This window comes from Colias eurytheme, chromosome 17 (assembly GCF_061535395.1).
Source record: "Colias eurytheme isolate Ceu_HAF_F1 chromosome 17, ilColEury1 Martin Lab GWU primary, whole genome shotgun sequence".
Lineage (NCBI taxonomy): Eukaryota > Metazoa > Arthropoda > Insecta > Lepidoptera > Pieridae > Colias > Colias eurytheme.
In genome coordinates this window covers 1,551,329-1,579,002 of record NC_142996.1, presented here as the reverse complement: position 1 = coordinate 1,579,002, position 27,674 = coordinate 1,551,329, and the positions used below count along the sequence as shown (strand labels likewise).

General features: G+C 33.9%; 3 protein-coding genes across 3 annotated transcripts in view; 2 read left to right on the top strand and 1 right to left on the bottom strand.

Annotated features, from left to right (window-relative positions):
* Positions 1-7,933, top strand: part of Snoo (Sno oncogene) — a 58,391-nt gene extending 50,458 nt beyond the window's left edge. The window contains exon 2 of the mRNA XM_090111698.1: positions 6,293-7,933. Coding sequence (XP_089967824.1) covers positions 6,293-6,805 — 513 coding nt within the window. The 3' untranslated portion in view covers positions 6,806-7,933. The remainder of the gene's footprint in view (positions 1-6,292) is intronic.
* A 13,991-nt stretch (positions 7,934-21,924) lies between these two features.
* Positions 21,925-24,686, bottom strand: ScpX (Sterol carrier protein X-related thiolase). The gene is made up of 2 exons (XM_090111473.1): positions 23,323-24,686; positions 21,925-22,658 (listed from the first exon to the last, which is right to left on the bottom strand). The coding sequence occupies exons 1-2, from the start codon at positions 24,427-24,429 to the stop codon at positions 22,158-22,160; spliced, it is 1,608 nt and encodes a 535-aa protein (XP_089967599.1). The 5' UTR covers positions 24,430-24,686; the 3' UTR covers positions 21,925-22,157.
* A 159-nt stretch (positions 24,687-24,845) lies between these two features.
* Positions 24,846-27,477, top strand: LOC149901001 (uncharacterized). Its single transcript, XM_090111472.1, has 3 exons — positions 24,846-25,154; positions 25,234-27,199; positions 27,296-27,477. Exons 1-3 carry the CDS (start codon positions 25,084-25,086, stop codon positions 27,440-27,442), a joined length of 2,184 nt encoding a protein of 727 aa, XP_089967598.1. The 5' UTR covers positions 24,846-25,083; the 3' UTR covers positions 27,443-27,477.
* Positions 27,478-27,674: the final 197 nt, after the last annotated feature.

Sequence of the window (27,674 nt, the reverse complement as noted above, 5' to 3'; positions counted from 1 at the left end):
GGTCGGATTTGTATCCGGGTTCTTTTTTAAATAAAATAAAAAATTATGTCGCTTTCATTCATGTTTAGGATTAGTTCGTCTTTCTCTAGGAATATTATGTGGTCTTAGTAAATGTTATTTAACTTAAGTAGTGTAGGCATTTCTGTTTTATAGAATTAAATTAGTGAAAGACATATTTTTTTTCATACTTTAGTTCCAATCAATGCGAAGTTTAAGCGCATTTTTTAGTTCTGTTAGAATTTAGTTAGTATTTTTGAACAGAAGTTTAAATCTTAATACACGGACAAAAAGTAACGAGAACTTGCTTTTAGCATAAAATATTAAATTTACATTTTTAGTCTGAATCCTACTGAAATAAAAAGCTAATATACAAAACCTTTTACGAAATTGCGGGGAAAGATTCGAAGATAACCATAAATAAGTAATAAATTCCAACTCACTCCCATCCATTGACAAATCACAAATTAAATTTATGAATCGACACGTAAGCCAGCCCCTCTTGTGTCAAGAGGCATTGAAATTCCCCTTCGGAGATAGTAGCGAAAAACCCACTGAATTTTGGCAAAATTTCAAGCGCTAAACAATTGCTTAGCTCGCGTGAAATCCGGCACTGAATTCCCTTGTGTTTGCGAATTTGTATCTTAATTCCATTCAATAAAGCAGAACGTTGAATGAACTAAATTTGTACGTCTAATTCGAGCGGCGAACTCTAGCGAGAGTGTACACTATATGTATGTGTATAGAATCGATTTTCGCGTGGGACGTCTGTGACCTTGGCGCCAGGGGGTGTTGGGGTACGTCGGCTTTCGTAATAGATATTTATATAGCTCGTAGTAAAGGGCCGGGCAGATAGTGTAATGGATTTTAAGTAATTTTGCTGTTCTATATAATAAATTAATTTGAGTAATGTTCTTTGGCAGTTCTTTTAAGCGAATTATATTCCCCCAAAGGAGGAAAGAAATTTTGTTTTCGTTTTAACTGTGTTTAACGATGACTGGGGTTCCTGTTAAAGACATTATATGCTCCTGTTTTCAGCTACCTCATCAATTTTACTCAAATAAATAGACTGTATTAATTTGTATCCAGCTGTTATTTATTAATGCAAAATAGTTTCTATAGGTTTAAATTTAAACATAAACATACCGTTCAAAAGAAATAATAAGTATTGACTAACTACACGTTCGACCAGTTAATTACCTTATGTTAATACTTAGTTCCCTTTATATTCAAACACATGTAAGACTAGTACTGCCAGTCCAAGGTTCGTTTTCCTTCTAATGTTATTAACAAATTAGGCAGTAATAATCGGGTTTTAACAATGGAAACCTGGCAAGGACTTATCCGATTTAAGGCTATTATGATTTGCTTCGCCAATTTACATAATCTTCAGTTGAGAGGATCAATATTTTTTACGATGCCCGAAATAAGCTTATTACATAATAATATATTGGAATATGTTTAATGAAATAGAACACAATTTAACAGGCTGAATTAAAGTCTATAAGATTTTTTTACACGATTTACGTTGTAGCACATCTTGAAGGCTTATTGCAACGGCAACGATAGAAACATGATACAAATGTGCCCAAATTCGTATGTAATAATATCAACATAATATCATAAATTAAAGAGGTATAAAAACAAGGGTAACTTATTATTGATTACTAAATTATTCCAAAACTATCGTAATATATAATGCTAAGTCACAAGAAAAAATGAATATAACATGGCGTACGTATATCATTTATTCATTTTATTTCGTACATATTTATGTGCAATAGATAAATCGTGTTCTTGAATATTTATTTTGCCTTATAGAAACCAAGATCTATAACTATGATAATATTATGTTAGGAATATAAATAGTGTCTGTTTTGAATATGATTACTACATTATAATGAATAATAAGGTTATATGTACATAAAGGCATCATCTACTTGCTACTTGCTTTTTGGAGCAAGAATAAAAAGGACCCTGAAAGCATTTTACGATTCATAATAATCTGCAAGAATATGAAGGACCTATTTTTGACACCAACAAGGCACCTGTAAGAAGACCTAAATATTTTTCAACATTAACAAACATATCTGAAGCAGCTGCATGTGGAAAATAATTTTATCTAAAAAGAAGTAAAAAAATATCGTTCAAAAATTACTATTGTCCGCCCTTGGCAACGAGTTTCCTACTTCGATTACGAGTGAAAAACGTAACAAAAGGGGACTTTTAAAAATCGTCGTGAAATACAGAACGGTATTCTCATTAGTAGTACTTTGCTGAGCATTATGCGCTGTTAACAATGGCTGTACTCCTACACTGACTACATATATATCTACTACATATAAATAACTATACTATCTATTGTATTGCATCAATAGACATCGATATGGGACGAAGAAATTCCATTATAGTATTTGTTCGTCGTATATTTAGGTTATTTCTTGGTTATTTGTACAATTTTGACATTCGCGCCAATATCGAACTGTCAAAATTAATGACTGCTATTTTAACTAATGGAGAATAGTTTAGCATATGTTTTGATTGCTAATGGTTATCTTTATTGTCTCTATTGTGGTCTCTATATAAATATTTACATTTTATGAATATAAAAAAATAGTCCGCTCAACCCAAGATCCATCGACAGCAGAGACCATAACTAGCAGACGACACGTGCGTTCGCACAGAGTCGCTAAATTATTCACAAGTGGGTCGTCTACACCACTCCGGCGCGACCTCTGACCCACCTTCCCTTGCGACTGGCAACATCGCAATGTGCATTTTATGCTACGTGTTTTTAATACCGAAATGTGCATTTAGTGGGAGATTTTATTGATACCTATTTAAATATATAAAACAATGAAACCCGTTTCGCGTTGTCACGTCATCACGTGTGAACGGCTGAACCGATTTCGATAATTCTTTTTTTATTATATTCCTTGAAGTACGAGGATGGTTCTTATGTAGAGAAAACGTCAATATGTACCACGGGCGAAGCCTGGGCGGACCGCTAATTCGATATGAAATCACAATTTAAAAATTATCAGAAATGTTTTATACCAAATGTATGGATATTATTATCTGGTGTTCATAACTTATCAAAGTCGTATAAATTTGGTTAATGGACCGATGGATAACCTCTCAAAAAACTGGATACTCATATTTACTTTTTATCTTAAATTATTATTAAAGATTAGATATGTTAGTTTTATTTACATTAATTCACCAGACTATAACTTATCAGGACCCACCACTTAACTTATTATTGAATAATTCGCGAATGTATGAGATTCTTTTGTATAAAAAATAGGTCGCATTTTAAGTCCAACAATTACAAAGGAGACGATTTTTTTTGTTTGGAGAATAGGCCCACCTCAATTTCTTAGCGTATATTAATGAAATGTGTGTTAATTTGTTCCTTGAAGTCCCCAGATTACAGTGGTGACATTACTTTTACATGTTTTAACCGGAATCCTTAGAAACACGATATGCAAACATTTACCTCATTCCTACATAAAAACTAACTGATAATGAGCGATTTGTCTTGGGTCACACATCCGAATAATTGGGTACAATATATTTAAATGAATGAATAAATAAATATTAGAAAACATCACATACATTGTCACTATTCCAAGCTCGGAAATCGGAAACCGCGAAGTTACCACAAACACACAGACCCGATTTGGTTATAAATAGTATAGAAAATAAGTGATATAAGTGTGTGTACCTCAAGTTTCTGGACCTTATGCGATTTTAGCGAATGGGAAAACTGATTAAATAAGAAATTATTAGTTAAGTAGGTAGGTAGGTACGTGATTTATGACTAGGAGTAGGTACATAATATTAGGATAGGTAGCCATTTGCACAGCTATGCTATTATTCATGTTCTATTGTAATAATATTCGCTAACGCTCTTAAGTTGTAGCAATTACATTTTAAAATAGGAAATAAAAACATTGTTATGTTAAAAACATTACAGCTACGACAGGAAGAATCTGACGTCTATCAAAGCAGCCAATATGCAGCCAATAGATGTAACGTTTCGTTACACGGATTTTTTTAGCTTAGTAGAAACAAATTGTTTTATTTGATTAATTACAGGATTTAAAATCGCTATCAATCACATTCTTCCATATAAATAGGAATAAAAACAGTTTCTAAAGTGATTTGTTTAAGGCAGTTTTTTTTCGCTTTTTGGTTTTATTTTCATTCTATCGTTAAAAACGTTTCGTTCCAGTTATTTTTAATGTTGGCCATTGTTCTTGGTTTCTAGACAGCACTACAGCAGGGATGATATCAAAATATAGCTTTTTAATTCGATTTCATGATTCCGGTTTCGTTTGTAAAACAACGAAGCTTCAAAATTCATAATATAATTTAATATTTTTACACGTTTTTTTTATTACTATACGTTACCGAGTCTTGGTGGGCCCACAAAAAATAATCTCCTTTCGTTCACTCATCACTTTTTAATTTTACCTCCATGACATTAACTATGAAAGTGTTGCCGCCACTAAAATAGAGAGATTCCTTTACACGCAAAAGCAGCTATCGATCGGTGTTTTCGTATTAGCAACACGGCTTGCGTCAGGGTGAGCTTGTCTGGGGGTCGTCTGTGCGGCCCCGACCTACGACCTACATAGCTCACCCCACGTCTGCCTCCCTCAGCTTACGTAATGTTGTGAATGTGAATACCTTTCGCGATTATGATGCATCGCACTTCCTTTAAAGTTTATTACCTACATATTTACTTTGCGGTTTTTCAGTTTAAAATGATTTTAACTGTATACGCTTATATTATTGACATACTTTATTGGAGCTGGTTGAACTTTGGCACAGATAGTTTCATATAGATAGATAGCCGGGTTCCACGCGTGTAGCCGCGATCTATTTTCACTTGGGTTTTATGTAGCAGTTACCACCATCTAGATGATAAGTTTTGTAAATATGCTTGCGTTACTTACGAGAATAGCAAATGCTTTAAATTATCAAGTAGGTTTACTAGACAGTCATGGTGGTAGAGTCTCTAAAATTCGTTAAAGTTTTCCACATAAAGTACTACTTTACGAAAACTTTTACTTTGTTCCGTTTGAGAAAACATACCGAAATCGACTTTCTTTGATTTTTGCATAAGTTAAGTACGTGATACAATTATTATGCCAACGTTGTGGGAGGTTATATCCAGACATTTTCAGATATTTAACCGTTATCAATAGCTATAATTGCGGTCGCGCCATTGTTTTTGTTTTCCATAGATAAAGTCACGCCACCATTGTAGATAATTATTAATGTCAACTGTCAACAAGTAAAAAAAAACGCCATTTTCCTTGCTTATGACATCACTTATGAATTATGATAGCAATTTTTTGGTTTTTTTTTTACCTTATGGACATTTTAATTTCTATTAAAGATAAAAATACCCAAATTAGCGTATTGCGGCGAACTTTAGGAAAATATTTTCATTTTAAATCCGCCTGTGAACTATAGATTCACATTTGTTGGCGTAGAAGGCGTGGTTCCAAGATGCTTAGTAATGGGCAATTTATTCTCCTTTTCTTATGTTTAAATATAATGGAAATAAGTACATTTCAGAGAGATGGTTTACGAGTATGTCATTAATTAAGCTGGAGATTATATTTATTAAGTTAGTCTGTAGAAAGGAATATCAAAATGAAAACATTCAATTTTCATAATTAGATTTTTCTTTGTTCTTATAAAACTTAGCTAAAAGTTTATACATATTTAATTACGCATTGTTTATAATTCATATTATAATACGAGTCTCATAACATTTCATAACTTTCCCTTCACTAAAACCGAGCCAAGAGGGTTGTTGATATTTTAAAGATAGTATTGACTTAATAATTCTCGTTCATTCGCAAAATGTCTAATGCTTTTAGTACATGATATTCCATGGTAAACAAGTTGTTTATGTCGTCGGTCAAGACTTTCATCTCGACAAGGAGATAAGCACGACCTCTTTGAGCATCCACGTCAGTGCGTCGCAAATTAAGATATTTACGACGTAGTCATCTAGAACTTTCCATTATGTGAGATGTTATCTCACTAAATCGATGCTTAGCCCGCTTGTTCGCAAGCTAATTTCTAGAGAATTCTATGATTTTGAATACCTATAGAATATATAATATCCCTCGTTTATAGTAACTGATCTGTATGGTATACCTATATGGTATGGATATACTTATGCACAAACTCTTAATTTTATTGTTCCCTATATGATAAATCGGTTGTAGAATTATCATCTTTTACTCAAATCTATATTTCTCAATTTCAGGTCGTCGAAACGATCGTCTGCAAGCCAGAACCGCCAGAGTCGCCGCCGAAGAAAGTAAGAAGCGAAGACTTCGGCTACGCGCTATACCTCGACCCTTACGCCCACCTGCGCTGCAGAACCACGCCCGCCTTCCGACCCTGGGGCAAGAGGGAACCGGAGCTCCAACACCCGGAGAGAGTGGTCCGCTTGGCAGACTGCACGCGGTTCGAGCAAGACTTCCAACCGAACGTCGCCCTCAAACCTCTCACTCCGCCTGTCGACGATGTGACGTCATCGACCTCTCCGCCCCCGACCGATCCAGAACTGACCGCCAGGCTCCTCGACGCGGAAGCCAGACTGACTGAAAGAGAAAGAAGGCTCGACGAGCGGGAGTCAGAGCTGGCCCAGCGCGAGGCTCGACTGAACGAGCTTGAGAGGGAACTGGAGCGGCGCGAACGTGCAATAGCAGAGAAGAAGATGGAAGACAAAGCGGTCTCGCCGCCGCCGAGCGAGGCCGAGCCGCCGCCCTGTTGACCGACGCGAGTGATTATGAGGCTTGTGACTATGTGATGAACGCTTCGCGCTACAGAGTACAAAACGTTGAGGTGCTGAAACGCACGGCGCCACTGAGCGCCGTTCACCCTCTGCGACGTTAGTCTGTGACACTGTTTACTTAAAACCGAATGTCGGTTCAAATCTATATAATATCCGATAGCCATGTACATAAAGGAAGTACACTTTTTTGCGATTACGTTCTCTGTATACTGTTGTTTTCATATAATCTTTTCATGTGCCATTCTCAGGGTAATCCCGTTACCTTTCCGTAACCTCACTGCTTTTTTCAATAATAATAAAATACTCACGTAATGTAATAATAGTTTTAAAGTCTACAACCATAAGCATAATTTATACAGGGTTATTTTTAATATAACATTCTTATATACAAACTTTACATCTTTCCCATCTTTTGTACATAGACTAGACTGCCAATATAGTTATTTTGTCGTACCTATTTAATATTTTAAGATTTCACACAAATAACTCTGTATAAAACCTCAGATATACCAAATAATTTTGAATTAACTCATTCATGACATGTATTAACTTACCTCTGGAAAGGTTGTACTGTTTTTTTATCTGTATTTTCTGGGAAGCTCATAACAATCTTTCATAAATCCATAAAACGATAATATGTATATAGGACGCTTAAATTCCAATCCAAGATTAATTTATTGTAATTCAGGAAATAAATCAAATTTTAAATATTGCTGTACTGCTTATAATACGTGAACAATCACATTTGATCTTAGTATAATATATAGGATCGGCTTAATTAAATAAAAATTGTTACGTTTATGTCCTGGCCGACAAAATTTATATATGAAGGGTAAATCCCGCATTCTACCTCATTGTAAATAAAATTATATTTGGCTAAATTAAGAAATTTAACGTAAGCATTTTTTCTTTACACGTATATAATTTTTTATTGTACTTTGGAGCAATAATTTAATGTGAAATCACTGCCTGACTTAAATCTAGGTAATGATTTTTCTGTCTATATAAAATTTATACTTTACTACTTGGTATATATTCGGTTAAATATCTCCCTTACATCACAATACATTGTTTAAAAGTTAGGCTTGTACCATCTTCTCAATAAGTTTGCGTACAAGAAGACCTACCTACTTTTTACGAATTTTGTGGTCTCTTATTATAATTTTTAAAATACGAAAGGTATCATGGCGAACAATTGCCGTTCATTTAAGATATATCGGGTCTGGTCTATTGTTTCATGATTCACAAATGACTTCACTAATTAGAAAGATAATTTAATTTTATGAGAAATTACAAGTTCATCATTCTCTAGTATGTTTCAATCTGGTCACAAGTTGTAATAAAATATCCAAATAAATGTACATTTCGATAAATTCTTGAATTGTTTTTTCCACTTGGATAGTTATTTGTGAGTCCTAGTCGCGTATTTTGTTATAAAGGGACTCCACCTGGAATTTTCCGATAATAATCTAGAATCATAGCAATAAGTTAGCAGTAACGACTAGACAAGGGCGATATGTAGGCGTAATGCATCGTTATACCTCTGTCGGATTAAAAATCACTGCAATTGTAAATGGCATTAAGAAGTCATGGTACCCACGCAAACTATTGGGTAGTTGGTTAGGCAAAGTATGCATTAACATTAGCCAGTAACAGAGCATTTTTTGTAAATAGTCGTGACTGAGGAGAGCGTTTTTTGTAAGACGACTCCCGTATTGAAAATATTATGTATGCCGTGTGATTTTCGTAGTTTACTTAAAAAGTTTAGACAATGGTTCGAACCAATAAACATTTTTTACCGTTCGGTATTTTTTTTATATTTTGCGTTAATTGATTCCAATTTATTGGCTGGGCAACCCCACTTCTGTGCCTGGCACAGATAAAATAGTGAAATAAAATTTCACGGTCGAACTGTTTTGGCAAAGCTCAAAATATATGTAGACACTTGATGTTTTTTTCTTATACATTATTCTTTTTATAGCGACGAGTGCTATAACGTAGTTGTTACAATACAGTTTTTAGTTAAGGAGGTATCTCTAGTCAGAGACGTTTCGAGAAAAAAAAATATGAAAAAATTACCATTTACTTTTTATAGTATGTATGTATGTATAAGTACCACAGGCGAGTGTTATAACTTATTTTAAAATTTAGAGTTAAATAGTAATGAACGTATGTACGTGTATTTAAATAGTGTGTATAATGAAACTTTTCTGTCAGTACCCATGTTAAACATATATTTTGGTGCTATGATGTTTTTGGCTTGGCTAACGTAGTTATTAAATGTAAATATAATATAATTTTAGTATTTATTGGCAACTATTTCGGTTCTAATTATCTATGGACCTTTTTTGAAAATGGAATTCTGTATATTTCTTTCATAGACTATGGCTTGGCCATTTTAATTGTATAAACACAGATAATGACTGATTTAATTACGAGTAATTAAATTGACATACTCGCAATTTTTCGACTGTGTTTACAAACTTAAAATATGTGTCTATGCTGTGTTTATATAATTGGCTGTTAAATATGTTAACGCTTTAATTCTTACAATAAGTTGTTGTAGTAATTATTGTATCGATGGAAAAGTTTCAAGTTTCTCTCACTGTCTGTTAGTGGAAATGGTGCTAAGTGAGGCCATGTACACTTTATCCGACAAGGCTATTTTGGCAATTATCATAATACATTGAATGAAAAAGATGTATTTGTAAGTATGTAATAGTAAAAAGAAAAATTTTACATTCTACAATAATAGATTGTAGGTATTACATATTACAAAAAACTATGATTCCGAGTTTCTATTATTCATTTGAAATATGTGGAATTTCTAATATTAAAAAAATCTTACAAAATTAAGAATTGAGGAAATTACATAAATATGTATAAACTATAAAATTCTTAGATTTGGGTTCATAGTTTTAAGGGTGCTATAACAGTTTTTTAACAAAAACCGCTATTTTACGGTACAATTTTAACTCAAAGCACTTACACGTGAGAACAAAGTAATATCTTAATTTAAAGATAATATATTCAGTTCTACGATCATCTTATAAAAATTGTACGACGTCATACAAAATTGTCACTGAAATACGATTTTCCCAGCACAATGATCGCATAAAATGCAAAAAAATGGGGTCTAAACCGGTACACTTTTAAGAAAATTAAAAGCCTAATCTATCTTCTTACCTATAAATTATTGAGGGATATATAGTCCTTTATAGATTGTGATAATTTTTTTGTATCTAAATCAAAATTTTATTTCAATTATAAGCTAAATTAAAAATACTTGTCGATTTCTTCATACATTTTGCTCTCGCGGGTCGTCAGACCGCGCTCAGAAGCGCTCTTGGAAGGACGGGTGTATCGCTCCTCGTCCCAAAAATAAAAACGAATTAGAAAAAGATTATTGTGCGTATACTGTCGTTTTCGTGATTTGAAATATTTGATACTTTATAAGAGTAAACTGTATAAGTTTCATATTCCAGTTATTTGTAATTTAAAATTATGTTTTAAAAATTATGTTGACTGAGATCCTCTTTTTTTATGGGTTGTTGAACGGATTGGTGGGGTAAAGCAATTTGACAAAACTTAAATCCAAAATGGCGCCGACGAAAATTTGCCATCTTTTCGTCATGGGTGTCATTTTCATGGTTATTGGGGTAGCTATTAACCAATATGAGGTCAAAAATAAAATCCAAGATGGCGCCGACGAAAATTTTACATCTTTTCATCATGGGTGTCATTTTCATGGTTTTTGGGGTAGCTATTAACTAATATGAGGTCAAAACTAAAATCCAAGATGGCGCCGACGAAAATTTTACATCTTTCCGTGATGGGTGTCATTTTCATGGTTTTTGGGGTGGATATTACGCAATATGAGGTCAAAAATAAAATCCAAGATGGCGCCGACGAAAATTTTACATCTTTTCGTCATGGGTGTCATTTTCATGGTTTTTGGGGTAGCTATTAACCAATATGAGGTCAAAAATAAAATCCAAGATGGCGCCGACGAAAATTTTACATCTTTTCGTCATGGGTGTCATTTTCATGGTTTTTGGGGTGGATATTACGCAATATGAGGTCAGAACTAAAATCCAAGATGGCGCCGGTGAAAATTTGACATCTTTTCGTCATGGGTGTCATTTTCATGGTTTTTGGGGTAGCTATTAACCAATATGAGGTCAAAAATAAAATCCAAGATGGCGCCGACGAAAATTTTACATCTTTTCGTCATGGGTGTCATTTTCATGGTTTTTGGGGTAGCTATTAACCAATATGAGGTCAAAAATAAAATCCAAGATGGCGCCGACGAAAATCTGTTATTTTATTTTAGTTTACTTCTTTATTATTAAGAAAATTACACCTATGACGACAAGATGTCAAGTTTTCGTCGGCGCCATCTTGGATTTTAGTTTTGACCTCATATTCGTTAATAGCTACCCCAAAAACCATGAAAATGACACCCATCACGAAAAAAGTCAAATTTTCGTCGGCGCCATCTTGGATTTTGGTTTTAACCTCATATTCGTTAATAGCTACCCCAAAAACCATGAAAATGATACCCATCACGAAAAAAGTCAAATTTTCGTCGGCGCCATCTTGGATTTTAGTTTTGACCTCATATTTGTTAAGAGCTACTCCAAAACCTTGAAAATGACACCCATGACGAAAAGATGTAAAATTTTCGTCGGCGCCATCTTGGATTTTAGTTTTGACCTCATATTGGTTAATAGCTACCCCAAAAACTACCCACACTTGCAAATGTGTTTGCTACGTAGGAAAAGTTCAGATTCAAGAGTATCCTAGGTAATGTGTTATGTGACGAATACCTATAATTTATTTCATTCCGACTATTTTTCGGAATAACATACATTTACTAATAATTGTATACAATGCCGGATTTAATACAGTGCCGGTAACATCATATGTATGATAATAATTCTACATTTCTTAAAAAGCTTTGATATTGTATACAATTCATAGATTATTATTCAATGAAATAATGATGTAAAATAGTCACACTTTTTTAAGTTGTTTGAATATACTAACATACTTATTAGGACCTACTAATAAAAGTAACAAAATGAATTTTTAAAGTTCCTAGTAATCTTCTGGAATCAATTTCAATAAAAATACATAATATCAAAAATTAAAAATAATATCAAGTATGAAGATGGTCTATAAAATGGAATGCGCTATGTTTACGTGAGCGTGATATTGCCGCGAACAAAGTTACGTCGTTAGATACCTAAATTTGAGTAACGCAGATTTGTGACAGCGTCCTTAACTTTTATTGTAATGCCTCTATTTATTATTACTTACATCAAAATATAATCAGTATACAGGGTGTCCCACTGTTGGTATACTAAGCTCAAAGGAGGTTATAGTTTTGCATACGCTGAGTACGTAAAAAATACTTATAAAATTCCAGACGCATTTTTTTTTCAAATAGATGAATTCTTAAAACTCTTTGTGTACACCCATAACAAGCAACCCGCCCAACTTTGCCACCAGCACGTGAGCTATCGTTTAAGATGATGTTTTCATAGACTAAATGCTCACATTAGCGAAGCGGTATATGCCGGCTGCACCAAGCTAGAGAAGAAAACATGAATTTTCAGGAAAAATTCAGTAAACAATTTTTGACGTAATTTTGTTGTTTAAGTATTTTTTACGTGATCAGTGCATTCAAAACTACAAGTTCCTTCGCGCTTACCGCTTAGTATACCAATAGTGGGACACCCTGTATATGTACATATACATACATACAAAATATTATCTATAATGATAGATTCTTTGGCATATTTTGGTCAAAATAGCCTTGACAATCCGCAATTAAATTGACATGAAATTATTAAAGGATTGGAAAATATTGTTAGTGGCCAAGAATGTTTGCCCTTTAAAAATATTTTATTGTATTCCGTGAAAAAGAAGGTAAAGGACACTGCAAATATAAATATCGTATGATATGATAAGTAGGTACTTATGGCAAAAAATCAAAATCGTTAAATAATACTAATTGTGCATAATAATAATTCCAATAGACATCACAATATTATTTTTAGAATTGCCGCCATATTGAAAATATTCTTGCCATTCGTAAAAGTAAATAACGATTATTTCAATATTTTTTGTGTAAACGTAAAGTACATATACTTAATTAAAAAATAATTGCAAACATGTTTAATATTGACGATATTCTGTTAATAAAATACAAAATTTAAAATATTAAACAACTGTAGATACTATAATGTACCTACTATTATTAGAATATAGTGTAGAATAAAGAATAATATTACCTTGTTTGCAGTTATTATTATACTTACTAAACAATTTAACAGCATAATATCCCAATATTTTCAAGCCTATATTTAATTAATAAGGTATATTTATTACAAATTACGTAAACATCACAGGAAAAGACACAATTTATTATAAAACTGCATCATATAGACAGTGAGAGTACAAAATATGTAAATATTGTTTTACAGAACTGTAATACATTGTAAAGGAATGCCAGGCTGTTACACTAAAGTATAAAATAAGGCGCAAATTTTTGTTTATATCTTTTATCGATATAAAATTATATTACATTTATAGACCTTTTATTATTTTTTTTAAATCTCAATCTTGCTTTTATTATTTATATATCATGATGCTTCTATTTTTATATGTGAAATCAATATATTTTTAAATATTGTTTAATAATTTCCATTCTATATTAAGTCACGAGAAGAAAATTGTTCCAAGAATAGTCAAAAAATGGCGCGCGTTTTTACTTTATATAAATTCCGCAGATAAAAGATATGAACAAAATGCGCACGTAATAATTGGTGATTTGCCAGGGTATGATTTACTCCTGTGATCTCAATGTATGATTGTTAATACACTATGTATTCTTTGAAAAAGATGCCACCACTACAGTCGCAAAATAAAATATTTCAAGTTGATGACGGTTTTATTTCTCCCAAAATGTAGAATTCCCGCCTAGAGGCATCATTGATTTTTTTTTATTTCCACATCAGGATAACTAATTATTAGTGAATGAATTACCAACGTATGAGTGATTAGCCGAAGTCATGGGTTCGAATCCTGAGCTCAAAAAAATGGGACCTTACTTTTTAATATCATTTTAACAATTGTACTTTTCTTTGTAGAAAAGGTAGACAGTGATTTTATATGACATTCAATAAAAATATTTAGTTAGAACCAAATTCCTCAAATCAGCACCCTTCTTTTTGCCGACAAATGCTAAGTTAATATTTTCTCACCCTCTAGCGATTGTGTTACTGCTTTCAGCTGGAAACATTTTTCAACTATATTCCCATGAGAAACAGTGCTTTCATAATTTCCATCGATTTTATCATCTGTATTGTAATGATACCATATTACAATAATGTGATATTATTTAGTACGCGTATCCAAACATTATGAAAAAGAAACAAGTTTGTATAATTTGTAATAGATGGCGCTAATTTCTTGAAACGTACTTGTTGTTGAGAATTGAGATGGTTTATGTTTTCGTTTTAACTTTCTCTTCACCGAGACGTAAAGTTTTTATCATTTTAACTTTTTTATATGAATACGACCTTTAATAGTATCAAGGCAAAAATAAAATAATAATATGTATGTTTCAAAAATGAATTACCTAACTATTTAAGTATAGTGTTGTTCATTTTTTTGATATTATTTCAGTTTATAACCAGCCCCGTTTTATTTATAACTTTTCATGGGGATCTATCCACGTCTTCAAAACTGCAATTTCTAAGAAGTTAGAGTAAAATCTATAAATAAATTCCATTGAAAAAAAGAACACTTTTTTATTTAGCACCTGTAATCTGATTAGCTCTTTCAAACAAAAAAAAAATGAGTAATCTTTAAAAAATCTCAATATGTATGTACTTAATGAAAAATATCTCAGATATCTTGCAAATTATCGTCTTGAGTCTTCACTATCTTCTCCTATTTTTTTTTGATTAACGAAATAACCGGTTTATAAATAATTTATCTACATGTATCGCTTTGCATAAAAAGTGTACAAAGGTCGTTATTTTATCACATCGCTCTTGATAGAATTGATTGAACTTCTTTCTACTATTCTTTATTTAGATTAACTACATATATACAAACCAATAGGTATATTTCTTTAGATACGATACGATGAATGATTATTTTAAGAAGAATGTGAAAGTTTGTAATTTTCCATATTGGCGATTTGGAGTTCATCAACACAGCGGATGCATGTGTATTGTGTTTACTGTTTCAGTGAAATATTTAAGAAAAAATGACGGGTTGCACTCCGGGAGTGCCGGCAGAAGTGAAAACTTGATTATTAACGTTGAGCATGTTTGATATTTTGGAATGATATCCGTCTTACGCTTTTTCGATCAGGTCACGTGTCCTGACGCGAGTTTAAGATTTTATACCCATTACAGAAAAAGTGCTCAACGCCGCTAAAGAAGTTTTCACTTCAAAAATATTTAAATGATCCTGCGACAAAGATGCAAGTGGCTAAAATGAAATAGAAAATGAATAAACAATTACTTATTCGGTAAAGATATACCTACCAAGCTTTCTAACAGTATAGAGGATTTTCTTAATTAATCGAATACTTAATCATTTTAATCGTTACTTAAAGAAGTAAACAAAATGTAAATCTTTATTTTTTTACAATAGATATTGGCTCATATAGTTAATATCTATTATATTTTAAGCGAGTCGTTGTTTTTGCCTTGGATAATATTAATTAATACCTAATTTAATACCTAAGTACTACCATGGACGAATAATATAATATGGGTAACTTGGGTATATTTGTCTATGGTACTACGAACTTACGAAGTTCTATGTAAAATTAATTGCTGTGGCCTGTGACTAGAGTGAACATAATTTATGGTTTCGTCGTGATATATTATTTTTATATTTGCGTTATTCATAACACATTTTTTTACAAACTTACAAAAAAAACTTAACGAGCCTGTATAAGAACCGGTTGTATCATTTTTACAATATTATTTACCTAAATAAATAAAAATAAATCAGTACCTACTGAGTTATAAAATCTAATCAATCAATAGTTGGGTTTTTTATTTATTGCACGCCTCATAAGCGAAGCGTTGAGGTGGGTACTACTGTCACTTCGCGCAAAACATCTGATTTTTCAAACTTAAAATGTCTTTATGTATCATACATATATTGCACTTGTAAGATAATACCTACATACACACACATATTAAGAAAAAACACTATTTTTAACATTCATGATATTTTTGATGTCATTTTTGTTATTTAAACTAGTTAAAAAACAGTTTAAAAAAGTTCTGTCTTGGACGTCCGTGTGTCTGTATGTGCGGAGGATTTTCTTGTTAACACGATAGCGACCGAAATACTTTACTAATCGAGTCTTTTTTTTTTTCTCTTACGCTTGTGTATGCTCAGGAATAGAACCCTTTCATTTTTCAGGGTCTGATTCGATGTGGTTTAATTGTTATTAAATAAACAAAAATAATAATTAATAAATAATTATTAAAAAAAAAATATGAGGCGTGCACTTTTGGATTTTCCAAATTATTGCACGCCTCATAAGCGAAGCGTTGAGGTGGGTACTACTGTCACTTCGCGCAAAACATCTGATTTTTCAAACTTAAAATGTCTTTATGTATCATGCATTGCACTTGTAAGATAATACATACACACACATATTAAGAAAAAACACTATTTTTAACGTTCATGATATTTTTGATGTCATTTTTGTTATTTAAACTAGTTAAAAAACAGTTTAAAAAGTTCTGTCTTGGACGTCCGTGTGTCTGTATGTGCGGATCCTTTTTCTTGTTAACACGATAGCGACCGAAATACTTTACTAATCGAGTCTTTTTTTTTCTCTTACGCTTGAGTATGCTCAGGAATAGAACCCTTTCATTTTTCAGGGTCTGATTCGATGTGGTTTAATTGTTATTAAATAAACAAAAATAATAATTAATAAATATTTATTAAAAATAAATTATGAGGCGTGCACTTTTGGATTTTCCAAATTATTTTATTTTACAGCCACTACGTAAAACGAGGTGTAGGTACTAGGTATATTAGAGTTTCGTAGCGTCCAAATGGATGATCCGTTTTTGATGCGGTTATTATTAGTAGGCAATATGTATCGTGGAAAATATTCTTAACTTGTTTAGTTTAAATAGATGATGATACATCACTCAATGGCATCTTACAGAAATATGCGTGTAATTTTCCAATTTGTTTATTTATGCACTTCCAAAAAGAACGGAGTTTCTGAAATTTTATTTTAATTTTAATATTATCTGACATAAAATACACGCCATATACCTATAATTATGTTTTACTAGCGGTCCGCCCCGGCTTCGCCCGTGGTACATATTTACGTTTTCTCTACATAAAAACCATTCTCGTACTTCAAGGCATATAATAAAAAAAGAATTATCGAAATCGGTTCAGCCGTTCTCGAGTTATGCGCTTACCAACACATTTTGCGATTCATTTTTATATATAAGATTAGCTATAGTCTATCGTCATTTCCACACAATGTTAATTCTCATACAATTATATACGGAGGTCAGACTGTGAACCCGTCCTAAGGTTATAAATGATTAACTATTTTAAATATTAGACCGTACCTATTTATTTTAAATATATAGCCGTCTAGTAAGTATACGTGAAGACTGAAGTATATGTACATTGGCTGCTGTACACGGGTAGAGTAAACGGTAGAGTAGAGTGGTAGAGTACTAACTGTCCTAAGTACTTACAGTTACCTATACTTATTTAGACACCATTGGTAGAGCAGAGTACTAAAATTTGGTCAGTTACTCTACTAAAACTGGTAGAGTAGTATGCTAGTTCACTCTACCATACCCGTGTACAGCAGCCTTATGGGATAGATGTCATATCATCATATATAATACTAGATTTCTGCCCGCGGCTTCGCCCGCGTTTGCAAAGGAAAACCCGCATAGTTCCCGTTCCCGTGGGATTTCCGGGATAAAAACTATCCTATGTGTTAATCCAAGTTACCCTCTATATGTGTGCTAAATTTCATTGTAATCGGTTCAGTAGTTTTTACGTGAAAGAGTAACAAACATCCATACATCCATACATCCTTACAAACATTCGCCTTTATACTATATATTAGAATATTAGATATTAGATTAGATGGTTGACGAATGACGGTGGCAATACATATTTTCATTAATTAAAGGTGGCAATACATTTCATTAGTTAAACTTTCAAGATATAATTCAACAATGTAGCTGTACGTATGTAGGTACAATTACTTAAACATCGATTACATGTATTAAAGTTATTTTACCTTGTAGGTAACCTTCTTAAAACTCAGTTGCAAAATGCAAAGTGAAACGATGCTTGATTATTGTACTTATATCAGACCGTCTCAGATTATATAATTAAATCTTTTCAAACACTATCAGCTTAGTTATTAAGTATTTCGATTTTAATACTTCTAAAAGATAAGATTGCGAATTAATAATTTTAATTACTTACCTGACGAAATTCGGATTACAAATTATTATTCGCTTTTAAATGATGTATTTGTATTTCTTGTAAATTAAAAAGACGTTTTTTCATTCGGTTAGTTGGTTTCCACACAATTATTTTATTTCATTCAGCTAAATAATGATATGTACTTATGTAGTTATTTTATTTATTGCCTTTTCGCTAAAAATATTAATTTATTTAGATACCCAGGTAGTTGTACCTATACCTAGTAACAAGTATATTTATGAAATTTCATTAAAATCCGTTATTTTTGCTTGATTTTGTGTAAAACAAAAAAATATTTACGTTATTAATTACGCTCGAAGTCATAAATCATTACAAATAATATTTATTTCTCATGTACAGATCTTCCTCATTTATGTCCCCTTGATTCTTGATTTACGTAAGTATCCGGGCTTCCTTCCTTGTTTATTTGCCAATAATTCATGGGTTTACCATCGTACCTATATAGGTATCTTACGCAAGTATGAAGTAATTCTCTAGGAAAAACGCATTTGAAAGGGAATAAAATAAATTAATGAAATCCATATTTATGTAAAGGCAATGTTTCACATATTTCAATAGTCATGGTTACAAAACAAAACAAAACAAAAAATATCGTAGCCTTTTGGGACTGTACTATAAACGGACGACTATGTCCAAAATCCAAATGTAGAGAAAACGATAAACGAAACCAAAAGAATTTACTCATCAATTAAGTATGTATGTTATACGGCTAAAGGTAGGTGAGAACATAAACTTAAGATTAGCCGGCTAAACTTAGGTTTATTTTCGACGAGGTGTTAATGTTAGTTTGTTCTATCTTTAGCCGGCTAAACTTAAGTGTAACCGCAGGCCCGTGGCTAAAAATGTCGGGGTGGGTAGATTTGGTTACTATAATACATGTAAGGATACGGGCGAGTGTTTTCTGGCACTTCGCCGGCTGCTGCCGCAGCACGCTCGCTGCGCTCGCTCGGCTCGTGCGGGTCTTAAGAGTTCTAACCTAACCTAACCTAGCCACCAGCTTTCTGCCCTGAGTCGGGGTGGGTAGATTTGGTTACTATAATACATGTAAGGAACAGGGCGAGTGTTTTCTGGCACTGTGCGGGCCCCTCAAGCCCTCCACCGGCCCGGCGCTAACCAAATCTACCCACCCCGACATTTTTAGCCACGGGCCTGCGGTTACACTTAAGTTTAGCCGGCTAAAGATAGAACAAACTAACATTAACACCTCGTCGAAAATAAACCTAAGTTTAGCCGGCTAATCTTAACCCTCCGTGAACCACGTGGATAAAAGTTACGTCCTGCACTACGTGGGGTTTCCTGGACCCAATAATCTTTCCACGTTTTTATAGCTAGTATTTATTGTAAATTTGTAATGTGTATATTATTATTATCCCTTGACTATAAGAGGTTAAAAATAAAATAAATTTATCAAATATTATAAACATTTATTATATCTTAAGGCTATGTAACAAAAATAGTACTTTTTACCAACTAAAATAAGACTATGTTCGGTTCGGTAAGACTTTAAGAAAAAAAAAATACGTGTGGCACTCGGGGACTGCCGCGGTAAAGATATTGCATGCTATGCCTTCAAACCACACCTCCGTGCCCGTCGGAGTGGGGAGCGTGAGGTTTTTCGTTACGGAATTTCTGGATTCGGTCCCCGCGCTCAAAGCCCGCGATAGAAGCTATGCAATAGCTTAAAAATTAATATCCTGTACATCCTCTTCACTTTCACTTTCAGACTGAATGCTCAAGTGATCCGAGTCATCTTCACTTCCAGGTAGAAACAGCTCATCCGTATCGCTATCATTTTCTTCCATAAGTGCGGATATTATTGCATTTTCATTGATGTGATGAGCCATAATGAGCCCTAGAAACAATTTCAGATAATTTTAAATAATAAAAAAACAAACCAAATAAATATTTATATAAAAATAGTCGTATTTTATCACACCATACTGCTCACCTTTTAGTGGACGTCCCGAACTACGTGGGGTTTCTGACACCCAGCTGCACTTTGACGGCGTCCGTTTACCGCGTCTGCGACGCTATTACTAAACCAATGTCGCTAAGAGGTCTGGCAAGGTCGCAACTCCAGCTACACGAGGTTTCAAGACTTTCGCACAATGTTTGGAAAAGATACAAAGATTTTTTGTATGGCTGGGGTGTATTAAACCCCACATGGTGCACGGAGGGTTAAGTTTATGTGTTCTCACCTACCTTTAGCCGTGACATGTATATTTTGTAATATTTTGCAAGCTCTAATTTAATTTTAACAAAATAGATTATCTATTAAATAAATTATCAGCGAACGTTCAAATTATAGTGAATAATCTTACAATTTGTCCCTTGTTTTTATTAAGTTATAAAGATGTTGAACTCTGATAATTTGTTAAATGAAAAACTTTGTTTTACTCCAGAAATCATTCAGAGTGCTTTTATTTGCCGCTTTAGTACGGTCAGCAGACAGCTAAGACACAGGTAGAGCCATATGGGAGAGCATGTTTGGCAAGTACAGTCTACATTTTCTAGCAAAATGAAAAGGTTCATTCGCTTGTCTATCAAAAAGGAGTGACACATAACACATTGATTAGATTTGATAATTGATTCGTCACCGAACTCCTGCTAAACGGCTGGACCGATTTTAATGATTGTTTGTTGTTACAATGGATTCAAGAAAGCTTTAGATTTATACCTAATTCGATAATTTAAAGTATAACTACATACCTACATAATATTATGATGTGGTAGGTCAGTAGGTTTACCTACCTCCACAGCCTACCTCGACCTATTTGTAGTTGGTTTGGTATACCGGTTTATTCAAATAAATTATCATACAAAATTGGCTAGGTCAGTGTAAGAAAAAACTAAAATTCGTTAGTAAAATTGCCAAATATACCTTTAAAAGGCCTACCTAAATACACTTACTATTTCAAAGCAAAAAATCACTTTAATTAAGTGATGGAAATTTTTATCTAGAGTGGAAAGTATAGAATCTAAAAATTTTGTATTTTAGAATCTATTCGAAATAAATGTTTAATCATGTTTATTATTTAAGAAAATATAACTAATTTAGACGAGATTGGACGTTTTTATTACCAACATAAAACATTAATATTTTCGCCAATTTGAAACCAAACACACACCAAACCGAAGTGACTAATTTTAACTCATAAATCATAATACAATAACATGTTTGTAAAGATATCGAGATGACCTCAATGCGCAAACGCTAAGTTCCTGACCTCTGACAAACAAATCTTCAAGAGAAACAAAATGTTTTACTTAGTACAAAGAGAAATTAAACTTGTCAGTAGTTAATATTGAAATTTCAACTCAATCCACTGTTAAAACTGTGGAAAAATCTACCCAATAAAATGCTAATTTGCATATTTAGCACACAAATAGAAATATTTTTTGCAAATAATCATTTATAACTTTATAATTAATTCACAACTTAATACTTGGGACTTGTGTAATAAGGAAACTCGCATTACGCAACGCTCTACGATCGTCGAAACTTGCAACATCATACTCTTGCTACTCAATGGTATAAACAAAAACGCCAGTCTTATATAAAATATTTAATTTATAAAAAATATCTCAACAACAATACCATCATAATTCATAATGCCATTTCGTGTTAAAAATGGAATGATTTATAAACATTTGGATAAACCTTATGCACATTCTACTCTACATGTACTAAGTTTGTGAAAATATTTACAATTAAATGCCCATGCCCGCACCATAGCCCAGATTTTAGCGGTAATTGCTGGTTAAAACCGGCTCCAAGCGGTTTTTACAGTTTGGATCGGATCTTATCGATTCTGCCTGCCGCCGTGCGCTGTAAATCTGTCAGTTTCATCGCGAGTCCCATGTTTCCTTGGATCTTGATCTTCCCTTGGAAGAATGCCTTCTGCGGGTTCAGTTTACCGGAGATCAGGTCGACGACATCGTCGTCGTTGATTGTGAATGTGACGTCACACTTTTCTTTACCGTTGTACGTGACTTTCCCCTTGCCTTCCTTGGCGTTTATCACCCAGTATCCCTCGAGACCGCCGGGTCCTTTGACCTTGAATCCGTAGATTCCTCTGACCTTTTCGATGAGTTTTTCCTCATCTGTTTGCATCGCCTCCTCTAAGATTTTCATGTATTTGAATACTTTGAACCCTTCAGGGTTGTCAGTGATGGCTGCAACCTGGTTAGGGCTGGCATTCTGGAATCCCTTGCGGTACATTGTAATGACTACTGCTCCTCCGAGACCTAAGTTATGCTGCAGACCAATACGCGCCCGAGGTACCTGCAAAAATTAAATTGAGTTTATAAGCCAGACAACAGGAAAAATTAACACAATAGATATAAACATTATATTGTATGAAATAACATCGAAATTTCGAGACAATAAACCTTGAAAGTGAGCATTGTAAATAATATGTAGGTATTCATTTATGTATTCTCATGTCATTAAGGTTATGGTATGTAATTTTGTAATGTGAAGATTTTAACATTGCAGAATGATAAAATACAGCAATGAAGAACATTGTTTATCAGCGAGTATGTTATCATTTTAGGTGCATTGTCCTTATATATAAATGTAATCATAAGTTATCTATAAGAACATAACAAAATAATACAGTACAGTCATTTCAAAGAGGAAAATGAAAACTACACAATGGACAATAATACAATTATACATATCACAAAAATGTTCAGTGAGCAGATATTCATGTAACCCTATTACCAATGTCAATTTAGAAACAATCACAGTTTTCGTCATTGTATTCTGTTATATAGTACACATATTTCTAATGTAATATAGGCATGATACACATTGAGTACAATACAGGTTTACCGGCAACCAAGTAAAACAATTATATCACAGTGGTATGTAGTATTGAGTGGTGTAATCAGCAGTTTACAGTCACATGTCTTGCACCGACAACCATTGAGAAATTTTAACGAACCTGTCTATCGCCGGCTTCGCCTCGCAGTTGCCACACAAGTTCGGAACATTGAGCTAGTCCCGTTGCTCCCAAGGGATGACCTTTGGCTATTAGTCCACCACTGGGGTTGACAACAACTCTGCCGCCATAAGTATTGTCTCCGGCATCTATGAACTTGCCTGCCTCTCCCTCCTTGCAGAGCTGAAGCCCTTCGTATGTGATCATTTCATTGGTAGCGAAGCAATCATGCAATTCTACCACATCTATTTGCATTGGAGAAATACCAGTCTTGGCGTAGAGGCGTTCTGCTGCTAATTTAGTCATATCAGACCCGGCAACTTTCATTAAACTGTTTTCCTTGAACACACCCTCAGTGTCTGTTGCCATCTCCATACCAATGATTTCTACAGCTTTGCTCTGCAAGCCGTACTTGATTACGGCTTCCTCAGACATGAGGACAGCAGCAGCAGCACCATCACTTGTCGGGCAACATGCTAGCTTGTTGAGGGGACCATACACTTTACGGGATTTTAATACTTCCTCAACTGTGTACTCCCTGTTTCCTTGCGCGTGTGGATTCTTTGCTCCGTGGCGGTGGTTTTTCGCTGCGATTTTTGCAATGTGCACCTCAGTGGTGCCATACTTCTTCATATGCTCAAGCCCAGCATTACCGAAATATTGAGCGGTCATTGGAGCACCTGTAAGTTCAGCCAGATCTGCCATTTTCAATGTGTGCTTGTCCATTGGATTCGTTCTGTCCGTGTAAGCGCCCCCTCCCAACGCACCAGGAGCCATTTTTTCAAATCCAACGGCGAGGATGACATCAGATATGCCTCCTTCGATGAGTTGCTTACCGAGGAACAAAGCATTAGAGCCGGTCGAACAGTTGTTATTCACATTGTAAATCGGGATGCCGGTCATTCCGACCTGGTACAATACGCGCTGACCGCTAGTCGAGTCGCCGAAGACATAGCCGCAGACAGCTTGCTGTACGTCATCATATTTGATACGGGCGTCAGCTAAGGCAGCTAAAACGGCCTCTTTGCCCAGCTCGGGATAATCTTTGTCTGGACTAGGCTTAACAAATTTAGTCATTCCAACACCAACTACGAAAACTTTTCTACCCATTTTGGTGTTTTATAATTACCTCGGTTACTCAACGTTGAACTGCGACGACTGCTTGTACCGCTATTATTGCGAAGTTATATCTACACGGAAAATGTAACACTCTATATTGAATCCTTTGCACAGAATTTGAAGTATTACACTGATAACAGTTAAATTATTAAAGATATAACTTATCAGGCACTGATAAAAGCCAAAATGGAAATTTAATTTAAAAATACGTGACCCCGAGCAATCTAGGTGCAGGCACAGAATGATTATAATTTCAATTTTCAAGTTTCAACTTTCAAGTTGAACTTTGACGTCATCAGTCAGTTTGACTTTGAACCCATTCGGATACTTGTACAAATAAAATAATATGTTGTGCTATAAATCAAAATTATATAAAAAAATGAAAAATGAAACAATGTTTTACATGAATTCAGCAATTAGAATATAATAATAAAAATGTAATGACGAAATCTTAATATTTATTAATTTTATATAGGTTTAATATATTTTTTCGTCTAAAACTGGAAACATGGCTTGAAAAATAAGATTTTTTATTACGATTAAAAAATAACAAAAGACTTATTTGGCAATTATAATTTGGATGTAAAATACATTATTTTGAAATCAAAATTTTGAAAGTAATAAAAATTTTCAGGAAAGTAGGCAATGACTTTAAATAAGCAAAAGATATTAAGCGAATTAGGGAGCGTTGTAAATCAGTTACAGAGTGCAGACTGGTAAGTAGTTCTATATACAATATGTAAACTAATACCTAGTAATACACTGATACAATAATAAAGTATTTTTTTATTACAGCGGTTGCATGGGAAAATTGTTTGGTAATTCAAATCAGCATAATAACTCAATGGCATCGCCGTTTGTACAACAGGCAGGTTATAGACACGGCTGTTGCCATGGGCACGGATGCGGGTATAACGGGGTTGCAGGTGGAGAGCCCTATTCACAACAGGCTCCCTATTCTTGCATGGGTCGTTGCAATCCACCTAAACTGTACGCTGATACTTATAACTTTTTAAATGAAAAATTAATGCAACCGGTGGTCAAGGAGGTTTATCATGATCTTAGAACCATTAGCCCTGCAAACACAATCATGAACAACGAAATGGGTGCAAAAATGGGTTTGAATCAAACGCAACAAGGTTTGAATTCTTCCAACCAAGTTCCCACGAATCAAAGTTATACGAATAACATGATGCCATCCAGTCAAATGCAAAGTCACCAAATGATGCAAAATTCCCAGATGCCAGGTACAGCTCAGAATCAGCAATATTTAGGAGGCATGGGTCCTCAAATTATGAATATGATAAACGGGGAGTCTATTGTAGGTGCGCCGCAGCAACAGCAAGGCAAACAACTAAAGGAACCGATGCTCATTGACGCTCCTCAATCACCCCATGGAAAAGTTGGAGTGACGCCTTTATCTATGCCTAATTACGGTAACTTTAATAATCCCGTACAATCGTATGGTAAAAGCATCAATCCAAATGAGCAGAATGTTTATGCCGCCAATATTACAAATACAATGTCGAATATGCAATCAGTTAATCCAACGCAACAAGCAAATCCAATGCAACAAGCTCAATTACCACAACAAGCACCTAATTACGGACAACATAATCAAGGTATAAGAAAATTTAATGAAATGTTTCCAGGGGTAATGCAAGGTTTAGGTGGTGACTTGGGCTTCGATCCAATGGCCATTGCAATTCAAATGAATCCCGCAAATCAACAGCAAGCGGCTATGAATACAATGCAGAAAATGATGAACAATAATGAAAATATCGGCAAAATGTTCCAGAAGCCTAGTAATCTATCACCCACACAGCCAGAACAAAATACGATCACACCGCAAAGTCAAATGGTATCTAATCAAGGAGGTCCTGCAAATCAAGTTCAAAGTAACGTTATTATGGATCAGACACAAATGAACAATCAACAAAGTTTAATGCCATCAACTCAACCGAATAACCAATCAATGGCAGCATATCAACAACAACCGAACGCAATTCCTGCGAATAATCAACAAATTTACCAAGCGGTTGCAAATCCTCAAATGACTCAGCAAAACACATTGCCGCAATCAGCTCCCCAACAAATGTTTGACCCAAATACGGGTGCTCTCACTTCACCACCAAGTCTAGCAACAGTTCGCGAAGACTTAGTTATGACGCAGCCACAGTCTCAATTATCTAATCAACAGAATCTAACACCTCAAACCTTCAAAGAACCAATATTTCCTGTAGATACGACACATCAAAAAATTTACAATAATCTTAACCGTAAAAATATGGATCCAGCTCACTTCAACACTCTTGGACAGCCAGTGGAAAAGCTTCCAGCTAATATGTACCATCAACCTATACCAACGCTGCCACAAACATTGTCTCCTCAACCTTTACAAACCAATCAAGCCAAATACTCCAATGTAAAGGCGACTGTTAGTAAAACGTCTCTAATGGGCAATAAACCAGTTGGCCAAACACCAAGTAGAAGTCAATTGCAGCAAATTTATAACCAATACAAAGGTTCTCAATCGTTTACACAACAAAGTGTTAAGGTACCTGTCGAAGGTCCCTCGCAGTCTGATAGACGATTGAACATAAATAAGGAATTAAAACAACTTAATCCTATCCCCGTAGAGAAAACGGGAGGTGATTCATATGCTAATAATCAACCTATTAATCAGAAGATGGACATTGCACATGTAAATGGTCAAATTGGAGATGTCATAAAAGAAAATAAGCCAGATTTGGCAAAACAGGTATACAATTAATCGTATTTGTATTTTGTATTATTCTATTTAATTTCTGGCATGATTTTAATGGAAAGAAACTAATCAATTTTATTTTACACTTAGGATTTGCCGTCTAATAATCGTAAGTATAGAAATGGCCTTCAAGATGTAATTTATACCTCATATCCATCGTCAGCTGCTTGGAGCTTTCACGGAGATGGTCAGCGATCAAACTTAGTGGGACGTCGTCACAATAAATATCGTTTTTAATTTAGAATTTGATTGTTTAGTGAGAATTATCAAATTTTTTTTTGTATGATGTAAATTAAGTGATGGTGTAAATTAGTTTTGTGATTTATCATTGTGATGTAACATTAAAAATTAATTTATAATAAAGTGCATAAAACTTGAAATGTTTAAATTAATTTTTAGAACTGCATGGTACCCAGTCCTTAGTATTATAATCACAATTATATTAATCACTAGTACTTAAATAGTAATA

What these genes read in the sequence shown, in the direction of transcription:
- LOC149901001 (XM_090111472.1), top strand. Translation starts at nt 25,084, where the DNA reads ATGACTTTAAATAAGCAAAAGATATTAAGCGAATTAGGGAGCGTTGTA. An exon ending in CAGTTACAGAGTGCAGACTG is followed by an intron (nt 25,155 to 25,233) that starts GTAAGTAGTTCT and finishes TTTTTATTACAG; the next exon opens with CGGTTGCATGGGAAAATTGT. An exon ending in AGCCAGATTTGGCAAAACAG is followed by an intron (nt 27,200 to 27,295) that starts GTATACAATTAA and finishes TTTTACACTTAG; the next exon opens with GATTTGCCGTCTAATAATCG.
- ScpX (XM_090111473.1), bottom strand. Translation starts at nt 24,429, where the DNA reads ATGGGTAGAAAAGTTTTCGTAGTTGGTGTTGGAATGACTAAATTTGTT. An exon ending in GCGAAGCCGGCGATAGACAG is followed by an intron (nt 22,659 to 23,322) that starts GTTCGTTAAAAT and finishes TAATTTTTGCAG; the next exon opens with GTACCTCGGGCGCGTATTGG.